This window comes from Pelophylax lessonae, assembly GCF_965119305.1.
Source record: "Pelophylax lessonae genome assembly, chromosome: 1".
Lineage (NCBI taxonomy): Eukaryota > Metazoa > Chordata > Amphibia > Anura > Ranidae > Pelophylax > Pelophylax lessonae.
The window spans coordinates 891,768,273-891,782,455 of NC_138768.1; the positions used below are offsets into that span (position 1 = coordinate 891,768,273).

General features: G+C 45.3%; 1 protein-coding gene across 1 annotated transcript in view; it reads right to left on the minus strand.

The window, feature by feature from the left end:
• Positions 1-11,344: 11,344 nt before the first annotated feature.
• The window catches only part of LOC309550882 (uncharacterized protein), a 110,779-nt gene continuing 107,940 nt past the window's right edge, over positions 11,345-14,183 (minus strand). The window contains exons 10-13 of the mRNA XM_082251258.1: positions 13,400-13,552; positions 11,932-12,000; positions 11,520-11,588; positions 11,345-11,436 (exon numbers count right to left, since the gene is read on the minus strand). Of these exons, the coding sequence (XP_082107384.1) occupies positions 11,353-11,436; positions 11,520-11,588; positions 11,932-12,000; positions 13,400-13,552 (375 nt within the window). The 3' untranslated portion in view covers positions 11,345-11,352. The remainder of the gene's footprint in view (positions 11,437-11,519; positions 11,589-11,931; positions 12,001-13,399; positions 13,553-14,183) is intronic.

A 14,183-nucleotide genomic window follows, 5' to 3' on the forward strand; every position in this document is an offset into this window, starting at 1 on the left:
TCCTGCTACCAGTCCGGACCCTGACAATTATTAGAATGGCTTTATTATTGTCAGCTCTGTGGGTTCATTCTATGTTTATGATATACAGTGCTTGGTTGTTGTATTTATTCTTCAGTTTATTCTGCAGACAAGCAAGTGAACCGAAGCTCTGACTCATCCTTACTTCGGGTTGAGTCAGAGCTCCAGTTCACTTGCTTGTCAACCGACTCAGCAAATGAACTGAAGATTCGATTCATGAATCGGTTCATTTCAGTGAGTGACTCGAAATGAACCGATTCACTTCAAAGAGTCGAACTTCCCATCACTATTCATGATGCCCTCTGTGCTTTAAACGGACCTCTGAGACAATCACAGTGCAGGTGCATTTATACGGAGACTTGATTACACACAGGTGGATTCTATTTATCATAATTAGTCATTTAGGTCAACATTGGATCATTCAGAGATCCTCACTGAACTTCTGGAGAGTGTTTGCTGCACTGAAAGTAAAGGGGCTGAATAATTTTGCACGCCCAATTTTTCAGTTTTTTATTTGTTAACAAAGTTTGAAATATCCAATAAATTTCGTTCCACTTCATGATTGTGTCCCACTTGTTGTTGATTCTTCAAAAAAAAAATACAGTTTTATATCTTTATGTTTGAAGCCTGAAATGTGGCAAAAGGTCGAAAAGTTCAAGGGGGCCGAATACTTTCGCAATGCACTGTATATATATATATATATATATATATATATATATATTATACGTAGTTGCATTATTGCCTATAAAATCCCACTCAAAGAGGAGTTGGTCTATAATAGCACACAGGGAACTCTTGGACTGGCCTACAGCCCCACCCCCCATTTCCATAAGGGACAGAAAGTCTACAGCTGACTCTACCTGGGGGCAGGTCTACTCCTCCAGACCTCCCTCCCTTTCCAGGGCCTACATGTGCTGGTTACATCCACATAGATGTGGGGTGTTTAGCTCCCATGCCCCCAAATCTGTGTGTATTCCTCCCTACCTGATGTCTATATGGGTGCTGACTCATCCCTGAAATCACTGCAGGATGGCTCTACCTAAAAGAGGCCCAGCACCTGATGACACTATCTGCTGTAACCAGACGCTGTTCTTTCACAGGGTCACGTAGTGGCAAAGTTGCTAACTACACCTGCCTACATGCTTGATGACCTGTATAGGGATATATAACTACAGAGGATAGCGCACACATGTAAAAGAAATGACTATCAAATATAACAAGGCAATCAAAAAGAGTAAAAATGGGGATTTGGGCGCATGCGTGGCGGCTCCCTGTATGGCCGCTTAGTCAGGGAGCTCCGTCCCGCTGTGATCCAACAGACAGCCCCGCAGCGCTCACCGGCACACACCTGCCTCCTCCGGGCACCGATCGGCTCCGGAACACCCGCGGCACCTCACAGGCAATTCATCTCGGAGGCCTCCTGCCCTGGCAGCCCCAAGATGGCGGCCACTTCTCTTCACAGTGCGGGACCGGAGGATCAGGAGGACATTGCGGATGCTCCAACACCCACCACGCCACACAGGTCAGTGGATGACTGCCCGACCACCCCCCTGGACTTGCCCCGGATCCTGTCCCCTGCCTCCACAGTCTCATTCCTGGAGAGGACCCTTGGGGAACTAACTCAGTCCCCGGCTGCGGCCTACCCTGCTGTTCAGTCCCTATCACAGGGCCCCCTGCCTCTCCCTCATCCTCACCAGCAGGATTTTTCCTTCCTTATCTCTACCTTTTCACAGATGCTCACACAGGGCCTAGGGCAGACTGCTTCCCAAATAACTTCTGCCATCCACAATGATCTCCAGAACCTGGGATCCAGACTGGAGGCTATTGAACTTAAATCGGACCAGACTGTCCTTAAAGTCAACCAAAACTCAGCCAGGATGCAGGATTTACATGATCAACTGGACACTGCTTTATCAAAAATTGATGAGCTTGAGAATCGCTCCAGGAGATATTATTTTAGGATCAGGGGATTACCTGAAAGTGTTAAAGTTATTGATGATGCCGTTACCGCCTTCATCCGAGACCTGATTCCTGACATACCACCTCACCGCCTGGAACTGGATAGAGCTCATAGAGCTCTGAGAGCCCCCCTCCCTGACGGTTCCCCAAGGGACATTATTGTTAAGCCGCACTTTTATAAAGTAAAAGAGGCGGTCATGAGGATTGCACGACGCTCCGACCATCTGTCTATCCAAGGACACACCATCCAAATCTTTGCGGATTTATCGCCTACTACTATTCAGAAAAGGCGATCCCTCAAACCACTCCTTCAAGTTTTGCAACAAAAGGCGATCAAGTATTGGTGGTCCTTTCCCTTCCGTCTAACTTTTCTTCACCAACAACGTACCTATAGCTTCTCGGCTCTTCCGGATGGCGAACAGCTCCTCCTAAAGCTTGGTCTCATCACTCAAGACCCCACCTCCTCTGCTCCTACCAGAAGCTCTGGCTCTTCCAAACGCCCTTCTCCTCAGAGCCCCCTGGTTCCAGCTTGGCAAAAGCAGCAGTTCAAGAGGGCCAAGGATGCTAAACCTCCCTAGATATTCTCCACATCCGGGTTGTCTCTCCACTTTTTTCACGGTTACATTTCTACATTGACTTTCCTTACAACTTTTTTTTTTTTTTTGGTCTGTATTGTTTTTGTTTTGTTGCTCAAGGGTGTTGGACATCTTCTAATACTGTTTTTCTTATATATTATATTGCTCTGCTTACATTGTCGGGGGTTACGCCCCCATTGTCAGTAATTGCTATTGATCCTTTCAGGTGGTAAACTTTGGCTTTTTAAAATTTTTTGAAACATGTAATTTTATCTTTTGCCTTTTCCTTTTCATTGGGGTGTCTGGTCACAGCGGGATTCCTGCTGCGCCTCGCTTCGTCTCTTCCTGGGACTTTTTCCCCACGTAGAGTGGAGCGGATGCCTTCGCTCCTCGAAGACATCTACGGGTTTCAGGGGTTGGTGGGATCTGGCCTACCTCTCCTGAATTGGGTGGGGATTTTTTCTTTCAATGAATGTTGGCTAATGTTGCAGTATGTGTTCCTCCTTTCTCTTTTCATTTTGTTTCTTCTTATCCCTCCCCTTTCCTTCCCTTCTCCCCCCCCCCCTCGGGTCACCGGGGGTCTCTCTAATTTTTCCCTACAGGGATTACGTCTTCCAGGACCCTCGCCATGTTTGAGCTTCGCTGCCCGCCATGAACGGCTCTGGACTCGTTGCTTTGCTCCACCCTCAGCTCCTCTTGTACTGCTGAATCGATGACGACACCGAATACCGCCTCCCGTCCTTGGAAGATTGCTTCTCACAATGTCCAAGGGATTAATTCCCTGTCGAAGAGACGTAAGCTTTTTAATCTGTACCACTCTCACCACATTGACATTGCATTCACTCAGGAGACTCACTTCCCGGCATCTTACAGACCTTTGTTTGTTCACCCCAAATACCCTCAATTTTATTTAGCCAATGCTACCGATAAAACCAGGGGAGTTGCGATATTTTTTGGGCGCCATGTTCACTTTGAACTTACCCGGAAAATAGAGGATCAGGAGGGGAGATATTTATTACTCATAGGCTTACTGGGGGGGTTGAAATACTCTCTCCTATCTTATTACGCCCCGAATAAACGTCAAGATCTGTTTTTTCGCCACTTGGCCACCCACATCATTCCCCAGGCAGAAGGCACATTAATCATGGGGGGGGGACTCTAATGTAGCCTTGGACCAAAGTCTGGACAAATCCCGCCCGGGTAACCCCTCTCTTTGCCGTCCTCCCAGGCTGAGTACCAGGATAGCTAGGCTGCTCTTCTCGGATGGGTTGGTGGACATTTGGAGGGAACATAATCCCCACGCCAAAGACTACACTCATTTCTCAGTCCCACACAACCTCCTATCAAGGATAGATCATATTTTTATTTCTACGCGGGCGGTCCCATACACGCTTAATTCCTTCATTAAGGACTCACCTATCTCTGACCATGCCATGGTTGTCTTACTGCTGAACCGCTCTCCCGCATCCGATGGTACGTTTCAGTGGCGTCTTAATGAGGCGCTCTTAAGCGATCCAACCCACTGCACAATTATATCTAAAGCACTTGAGGAGTACTTCTCTTCCAATGTCACCCCGAAAGTCTCCCCCGAGACTTTCTGGGCTGCTCACAATGCAGCCATCCGGGGGAAGCTGATTCAACTTTCCACCAACCTCAAGCGTCAGAGGCGGGCGGATCTACTTAAACTGGAATCTGACTTTCTCGCGCTTAGTAAGGACCACAAACGGAACCCTACCCCGACTTCAAAAGCTTGCCTGGAGGATTCCAGACTTCACTTGAATCTTGCATTGACGACTGAGGCAGAGAAACAACTCCGTTGGTCGGGAGCAAAATTTTATGCTTCCACCGACAAAATTGGCCGCAGACTCGCGGTTAAATTGACCCCCAGACAGCGTTCGCTCACAATTCCCAAAATTAGAACGTCTCAGGGCACACTCTCCCAAAATCCCCAGCAGGCTTTGCAATCCTTTCATTCCTTTTATTCAAAACTATACGATTTTCAATCCCGATCCCCCTCCCGGGAAACGCAGTCCTTTCTAGATGGGCTTTCACTCCCATGTCTCAGTCAAGAGCATAGGGATATTTTGGAGGACCCTATTTATGATTCGGAAGTCTTGTTCGTAATTAAGCACTTGAAGACGAGGTCCGCCCCTAGGCCCGATGGGTTCTCCTCGCTCTATTATAAAACTTTCGGGCTTAATTTAGCTCCTCACCTCTGTAGATTCTACAACGAGCTGCAAAAGGGGGAGCCTATTGAGAGGGCCTTAAATTCAGCATACATTTCGGTCATCCCCAAACCGGGCAAGGACCACAGCGATGTTGGCAACTACAGACCTATTTCTCTCATTAACGTGGACCTTAAAATATTGACGAAGGTCCTCGCTAACAGGCTGTCAAGCTTCATCAGTACATATGTCCACAAAGACCAATCTGGTTTTATCCCAGGGAGACAGGGATGCGACCAAATTAGGAGAGCTGTAGACCTTATCTCTTTGACTAACTCCAGATGGGATGGTGGCCGTCACCAAGATACTTTACTCCTTTCCCTCGACTTACATAAGGCGTTTGACTCCCTCTCTTGGCCTTATCTCTTTGAGACCCTCCAGAGGTGGGGTTTTGGCACCAAATTCCTCAATATCTTACGAGCCCTCTATTCGCTACCCTCTGCCCAGGTCCAGTTGCTGGGACACTATTCTGCTTCTATCCCCATTAAGAGGGGCACGCGACAGGGTTGCCCCTATCACCCCTTATATTTGCGATTGCCATAGAATCACTGGCGATTGCGATCTGCCACCACCCAGACATCCACGGTGTTCGCTGTGGTCCGACAGAGCACAAATGCGCTCTTTTTGCAGATGATGTCCTACTCTTCCTGACGTCCCCTGTTGTTTCGCTCCCTTCCGTCATGCGCTTGCTCCAGACGTTCTCTCTCGCCTCCGGCCTCACGGTGAATTTCTCCAAATCCATGGCTCTCAACATCACAGTTCCCATACCTACTCTCGAGGCTCTAAAACCTTCCTTTCCATTTATATGGTGTCATTCCTCGCTCCCCTACTTGGGGGTGCACCTTACCCAGTCCATCGCCACTTTATACCAGACTAATTACCCCCCCCCTTGTACAGAAAGTTAAAGGCTGACATGTCATGCTGGGATTATCACAACCTCTCCTGGCTGGGTAGGATAAGCTCGGTCAAAATGACCCTGTTACTGAGGCTGCTGTATTTCTTCCGTTCCCTTCCCATCCCCCTTCGTAAAAGTCATCTGAACGCTTTGCAATCCAGTGTAGTGAAATTCGTTTGGGGCAAGAAGGGTTACCGATGCTCACGCTCAGTACTATTCCGACAAAGGACACAAGGCGGATTGGCCTTGCCCAATCTGTGGAAATATTATCAGGCAGCTCAGCTTGCCCAGTTTTCTGTGATCTATACTCGCGGTCCTAAACCCGACTCGATTCACATTGAGAGGCAGGCTATCCCTAATTACACACTGGACTATGTCGCCTGGTGCCCATCTAAGCTTCATCCTGCGATCTTAGCACCCACCCTGTTGCACTCTATCAGCCTATGTAGACAGCTCTATCGACTCCCTAGTCTAGTCTCACCCATGAGGCCGTTAACTCATTTATTCCATCATCCCCAATTCTTGCCCGGGCATGACGTCAAAGCATTTCACTGGTGGACAAACAAAGGTCTGTACCGCATAGGACATTTCCTATCGCTCTCCGGCCCACTCTCCCTCTCCCATTGCATTAACAAACTTAAGATGCCGGCGTCTGAAAAGTTCAGTTTTTTTCAAATTTCCAATTTTCTGCATGCAATGTGGTCGGACAAACAGGTACCTCCAAGATTGACATCCTACGAGCGGTGGTGTTCTGAATCATCGGAGCTGAGGGGGGTATATCAACCATATACGCAGCCCTGATGGATCCCTTAGATAAGCCCTCTTATGCCCTCCAATGGGAAAGTGATTTACAGACAGCTTACTCGCTAGACGAATGGCACCGTATGTTTGATAGATCCTTCAAAGGCGTCATTAACACGACTCTCATTGAGGCAAACGTTAAAATTTTGACTCTGTGGTATTTGGTACCGACCCGTCTGGCACTTATGTTCCCTGGCACATCACCCTTGTGTTTCAGGGGTTCATTCACATTTGGTGGACATGCCCTAGAATCCGTTCCTTTTGGAATACATTTTTCCATCTGCTTCGACAAGTCACGAACCTCCAGGTCCCCCAAACACCTCATGTCACCTTCCTCCATGACTTCCCACGGACGTACCCTAAGAGCTTGTCCACCCTATTGTTTTTTATGCTCCTGGGCGCAAAGCTCACTTTGGCTAAGTTCTGGAAACAACCTTCGGTCTCCCTTAACGCTGCTAAACGTAAGATCTCTTGGATCATGGCCCAGGAAAAAATGGTGGCAATCTTCCAGGACCGATTAGCTAAGTATGAAGCTGTTTGGGATCCATGGGCTCAATATCTGCATATAGCCTTGTAGACTTCCCTGACTTACCACACCTACTGTACCCCGGTGACTCTCCCTCCCTTCCTTCATCCTCTTCCTGATTTCTTTCCCCTTCTTCCATCTGTTTCTCTTACCCCTATCTTTCTACTCATTTTGTCTGATTTTTGTATTTTATTTTTATATTTATTGCTTTTAGGATTGGGGCTTCCCCCACTCCTCCTTGTGGAGCCTTTTCCCATAGCACCTGCCTCCGTACCTGCTCAGGGTTTCTTCTGCTGAGAACCCTGTTATGTCTTGGTGAGAGACCTGGTCCCCAAATGTGTCGCAACCCTCTTGGGTGCTTGGTGCCGGGGTTTCCCTCACCGATTTGCTGTATGTTCACCCCTCCTCCCCACAAGATTCCGCTTGGCTGCAGGGAGGATCTGGGGAAGTCTCTCCATCACTGGTTCCTGTTTATTAGCACACGTAATAGGTCTTTTCTTTGGTCGTCGCTCTTAGTTGGCCAGTATATGCTCTTCTGTGTACTTCATTGCTGTTATGCATTGTTCAGATCGATCTCTTGTTTCATTGTTTATTGCTTGTGGTTGCATTTGACAGTTTGTATTGCTTTTGTTTTATTCAATAAAATATTTGAAAGTAAAAAAATGGGGATTTGGTCCCACCATATGGCCATATCGTGTTCAAGCCCACCACTACGTCAAAGTACCCCATTGTCAGTGGGTCCTCCACTATCCATAAAATGGAGGATAAATCCAACCCCTCTATACCATTGGAAATACTTACTCCTTACATGGGAGAGATGTGCCCCCATTTTTACTCTTTTTGATTGCCTTGTTATATTTGATAGTTATTTTTTTTTGCATGTGTGCAAACCCCTTCAACTTCTGCAATGCTGGCAGCACTCATACGTCTATTTTCCAAAGACAACCTCTGGATATGACGCTGATTACGTGCACTCAGCTCCTTTGGTCGACCATGGTGAGGCCTGTTCTGTTAAACCGCTGTATGGTCTTGCTTGTTGGTCACCGTGCTGCAGGTCAGTTTCAGGGTCTTGGCAATCTTCTTATAGCCTAGGCCATCTTTATATTAGATCCTCAGAGAGTTCTTTGCCATGAGGTGCCATGTTGAACTTCCAGTGATCAGTATGGGAGAGTGAGAGCGATAACACCAAATTTAACACACCTGCTCCCCATTCACACCTGAGACCTTGTAACACTAATGAGTCACATGACACCGGGGAGGGAAAATGGCTAATTTGGTCCAATTTGGACATTTTCAATTAGAGGTGTACTTACTTTTGTTGCCAGCAGCTTAGACATTAATGGCTGCGTGTTGAGTTATTTTGAGGGGACAGCAAATTTACACTGTTATACAAGCTGTACACTCACTACTTTACATTGTAGCAAAGTGTCATTTCTTCAGTGTTGTCACATGAAAAGATAGAATAAAATATTTACAAAAATGTGAGGGGTGTACTTACTTTTGTCAGATACTGTATAAGGATATGCTCATTGTCCACCAATGGTGCAAGAAAAAAGGATTCCATACCTCAAAGTTCCCGAAAGCATTACCAAAGAGGGCTCTCCAGAGAAGTATGTCTAACTTCACCCAACATGTGAGTGAAGAAAATGGTGTCAAAGTCCCAACCATATAGCGCATGCGCGTCCTAGTGACGTCATGTGTACCCGTGGTGGAAAGGTGAGACTGTGTCACTTCTGGTTTCCCTGACAGGAGTATCCGGAGACCAAGAGCGCCATGTTGGAGACTAAATAACCGCCGACACAAAAAACCTCAAGTATCTGAGTTATGGGATAGATATCCAATATACCCAGTATTATACCGGAGTATTGTAGGCCTCCTCATATGCACTGAGAGGGCCTACCTGTGCGGTACGGTTGGGAACAATAATAATATTCCCTGGAGATAAAGGAGGCTCACCTCGATCATAGCACACATTGCATTACAATTGTGATTCATATGACAAATGCAAGAAATATACACAAAATGTATACATAACCCAAATAGACACCAGGAATAGTCCTGGATGTCATACAACCCATTATATTGATGAGAAATAATAAGAAACCCAAGGTGTCAAACTTCCTTTTTATCCCCTCCCATCATTATTCCACCATTCAGTAAATTCAAAAATGGAAAAAGTAGAATAGACTAAGTGAGAAAGGGGGGGAGGGGGAGAGGATGGAACGATATAATTATCCATGGTCCCCAGCATTAACAGAAGCCTACCAAATACAGGAGCGGGGGTAGGGACTTGTGTTCTTGCCGCCAATTCTAGGCGACTATGACCCCTCCCCTACAAGCAGAGGTGGCCAACATCTGTTTATGCTGTGTGGTAAAGGAAACCATGTATGAGTAGAACAAAGGAACGCTTCCATTTCATAGCCGATCGCCTGTGCAGTGATCCCGTGCAAGATCTTCCATCATCTCCAATTCGGGGTTCATTTGTGACTGAATCTCCGGCTTCTCTTCTCTCCAGTGCTGTGTTACTGACCCCCTTCTCTGTGTGATGTCTGTCCCTATAGTTCATTATGTATTCATTACCTTCTAAGCAGCATGTTCAGAATGGGCTGTCCTAATACAACATGTTAGGGATGAGCTTCGAGTTCGAGTCGAGGCTAAGTTAGACTCGAACATCACTCGTTCGTTCATTGAATGACGAACAAATGTGCTTCTTCACGGGAAATTTGAGTTTCGCATAATGCACTGCACGCGCGCCGCACGTGCAGTGCATTATGTGATTGGCCAATACATGCATCCTGACCTCATGCTTTGGCCAATCAACAGATCTCTGCCATGATTGGACTAAAGGCAGGCTGCCTTTATCCAATCATGGCTCATGGGCCAAGTACACGCCTCACACTACATAAAGGGCTGCTCGCGCAGCCGCAGCGTGTAGCGTCATTGTGCGGCGTTCAGAGAGGGACAGGCACACGATTCAGGCAGGGACAGAGTAGTTTTTTTTAGTCAGACAGTGCAGAGAGACATTTGTAGCAGTGTAGGGAGGGCGAGGTTCCTGTGTAGATAGGGATAGACTGATTTCTTTACATCATATCAGCCAGTTTAGGGAGGGCCAATGTGCCTGTGTGAGGGATAGATTCATACATCAGATACCAGTACCAGTATTGTTTATCGGTCAGTTTATGCAACATTCTAAAATCTTTATAGACATCATTCCAGAGATCTACCGCAGTAACCTTTGTGCTAAGTTGGGGTTTTATCTATAGGGGGGTCACATACCTGTGTGAATACACATCATTCAGAGATCTACCGCAGTAACTTTTGCGCTCAGTTTTCAAATTTGTATGAAATTCTTAACAGCAGGTCCCATTCCTGCACCCAGCAAGAGTAACTGTGAGGGGTTACGGTGTTCAGGCACCATCAACAACCAAGGCCCAATTTTTCTTCACCTGTATGACAAGTACATGCGATTTGAAATTTGTATATATATTTGTACATGACATTTTTTCCTTTAGAAATGTCAGTATAGCTGCAGCAGGCTACATACATCTTAGAGCTGCATTACTTTACAGGCACATTCAGGGGACCCCCCAAGGCATTTTGTTTGAAGGAATTTTTCATTTTTATAGTTTCACTTTAAGCCTCATTAAAATCAGTAAATCAGTGCTCCTTTAAAAATGATTGTTTTTAACATTTTTTTTTCATTGCTACATGTTTCCCAGGTCAGTACCCGGACCCCCATACACTTTTTTGGGGCAATAACTTGCATTTAAGCCTTCAAAATGAGGCCGTTTGATTTTCGAGGTTCGAGTCCCATAGACTTCAATGGGGTTTGTTTGTTCGAATGAACTTTTCCTCTGTGTTCGGTGTTCTGGTGCAAATCGAACCGGGGGTTGTTCGGCTCATCACTACAACGCGCTAATGTTCCTTATAATGACTCCTAATGCACTAACACTAAATTCTTTAGAAAGAAGTCAGCTGAAGGAATGCAGAGATTTCTAATTTTTTATTTATGTTTACTGAAAATTTCCTGTTTTCTGTTCAAATTATTCTTTTTATTTTTTGGCCTTTTATGGTTTATTTCTTTGTAGTTTTCCCGGTACTCAGTGAGCGTTCTTTTATAAGATTGTTGAGATAATAAACTGGAGGTGAATCTCTGCGACTCGATCATTATTGGCTAAGGGTTATTATATACACACAGTACAGAGAATTGTCACATTCTGATATTATGTATTTATAAAAATATTTTATAATGAAAGAAGAATCTACAAAACATAAAAAAATCCCAAACAGACAAATAACACAATGATGACATCCATTGGTGACAGATGATTGGCAAGGACAGAGGTAAACATCTCAGACCGGGGTCACCTCCATATTTTCATAGATCAGCTCCGGATCGTCTTCTGTGCCCGTGTTGACCTTCTGATCTTCTGTCACCTGGAAATAAATAATGACAAGTGACATCCATTGGTGACAGATGATTGGCAAGGACAGAGGTAAACATCTCAGACCGGGGTCACCTCCATATTTTCATAGATCAGCTCCGGATCGTCTTCTGTGCCTGTGGTGACCTTCTGATCTTCTGTCACCTGGAAATAAATAATGACAAGTGACATTCATCGGTGACAGATGAGTGACATCCATCGGTGACAGATAAGTGATATCTATTAGTGACAGATGAGTGACATCCATCAGTGACAGATGAGTGACATCCATCGGTGAAAGATGAATATCTATTTGTGACAGATAAGTGATATCTATTGGTGACTATCGGTGACAGAAGAGTGATATCTATTATTGACAGATGAGTGATATCTATTGGTGACAGATGGGTGATATCTATTGGTGACAGATGAGTGACATCCATTGGTGACAGATAAGTGGCTCTTAGCAAGGACACAGGTACCCTAAACATCTCAGACTGGGGGTTACCTCCATATTTTTATAGATCAGCTCCGGATCGTCTTCTGTGCCCGTGGTGACCTTCTGATCTTCTGTCACCTGGAAATAAATAATGACAAGTGACATTCATTGGTGACAGATGAGTGGCATGTATTGGGGACAGATAAATGACATCTATCTGTGACAGATGAGTGATATCTATCTGTAATGGAACCGGGACAACCGACCGGGTATCTCCGCCATGAATCTGCTTCCTAAACTCTGAAACACGAGATCCATGAATCTGGCTATAGTTACCCCAAGAACTAGACAGTACCAGTTTTGGAGGAAACCAGAAAATAACTGTTTATTCAAACACAGGCACAAATGGATATACACTGTGGGACAATCCCCCCTCCCCCTAAGCAGCCAATCCACATACACATATACATCCCATAATAGGTTGATCTTAAGGCAGACAAAAACAATAGAACAATGGGATGCAGGCACTTACCAATAACAAACCCCACCCCACCCCACTATCTAGCAAGGGTCTATGAGACACTCCTGCAATATTCTAGCAATCTGAAAAGTCAAATTGTCTATCTCTATATTTCTCTTGAGGGACATTGTCCAGAAATATTATTGTCCCAAGTAAAAGAGGTCCTTCATTCTATGACAGGAGTCAATTTGGCTGGGGGGCTCGTGGAACCCAGATTACTTTAGAGAGGTCAGGAAACTCCTTGTCCAGCTTCCCTGGCCTCTCTTATGAGTAAGTCACCCTGTGTCTATTAGGGGTACAGGGTAACCAAGAACCCCAGTTGGGTCTGCACTAATCAGACTCGCTGTACAACCACACCGGACTCAGCATTTCCTGTTACCCCGGTTATCCTGGGTTCTATGTGTGTGGTTTGTGTTGAAAGAGTGAAGGGCTCTTTCACTTGGGACAATAATATTTCTAGACAATGTCCCTCAAGAGATATACAGAGATAGACATTTTGACTTTTCAGATTGCTAGAACATTGCAGGAGTATCTCATTGACCCTTGCTAGATAGTGAGGTGGGGTGGGGTGTGTTATTGTTAAGTACCTGTATTCTATAATTCTATTGTTATGACTATCTAGCAAGGGTCTATGAGACACTCTTGCAGCATTCTGGCAACCTGAAAAGTCAAATTGTCTATCTCTATATATCTCTTAAGGGACATTGTCCAGAAATATTATTGTCCTAAGTGTTTGTGTTCCCTCTTTCAAAACAAACCACACATATAGAACCCAGGATAACTGGGGTAACAGAAAATGCTGAGTCCGGTGTGGTTGTACAGCGAGACTGATTAGCGCAGACCCGACTGGGGTTCTTGGTCACCCTGTACCCCTAATAGACACAGGGTGACTTACAGTACACATAAGAGGGGCCGGACAAGGAGTTTCCTGACCTCTCTAAAGTAATCTGGGTTCCAAAAACCCCCCATACAAAGTGACTAGCAAGGACAGAGGTAAACATCTCAGACCGGGGTTACCTCCATATTTTTATAGATCAGCTCCGGATCGTCTTCTGTGCCTGTGGTGACCTTCTGATCTTCTGTCACCTGGAAATAAATAATGATAAAATCCTGAGACTCATACAGAGGAGACAGAACTCTGGCAGTGTACATATTATTCCCGCACACATACTGTATGTAGAATAAGAGAAACTCTGTGACAGATGAGTGACATCCATCACTGACAAATGAGTGACATCCATTGGTGACAGATGAGTGACATCCATCAGTGACAGATGAGTGATATCTATCGGTGACAAATAAGTGACATCCATCACTGACAAATGAGTGACATCCATCAGTGATAGATGAGTGATATCTATTGGTGACAGATGAGTGACATCCATCAGTGACAGATGAGTGATATCTATCAGTGACAGATGAGTGATATCCATGGGTGACAGAAGAGTAACATCCATCAGTGACAGATGAGTAATATTTATCGGTGACAAATAAGTGACATCCATCAGTGACAGATGAGTGATATCTATCAGTGACAGATGAGTGACATCTATCGGTGACAGATGAGTGATATCTATCAGTGACAGATGAGTGATATCCATGGGTGACAGAAGAGTAACATCCATCAGTGACAGATGAGTAATATTTATCGGTGACAAATAAGTGACATCCATCAGTGACAGATGAGTGATATCTATTGGTGACAGATGAGTGACATCCATCGGTGACAGATGAGTGACATCCATCAGTGACAGATGACTGACATCCATCAGTGACAGATGAGTGACATCCATCAGTGACA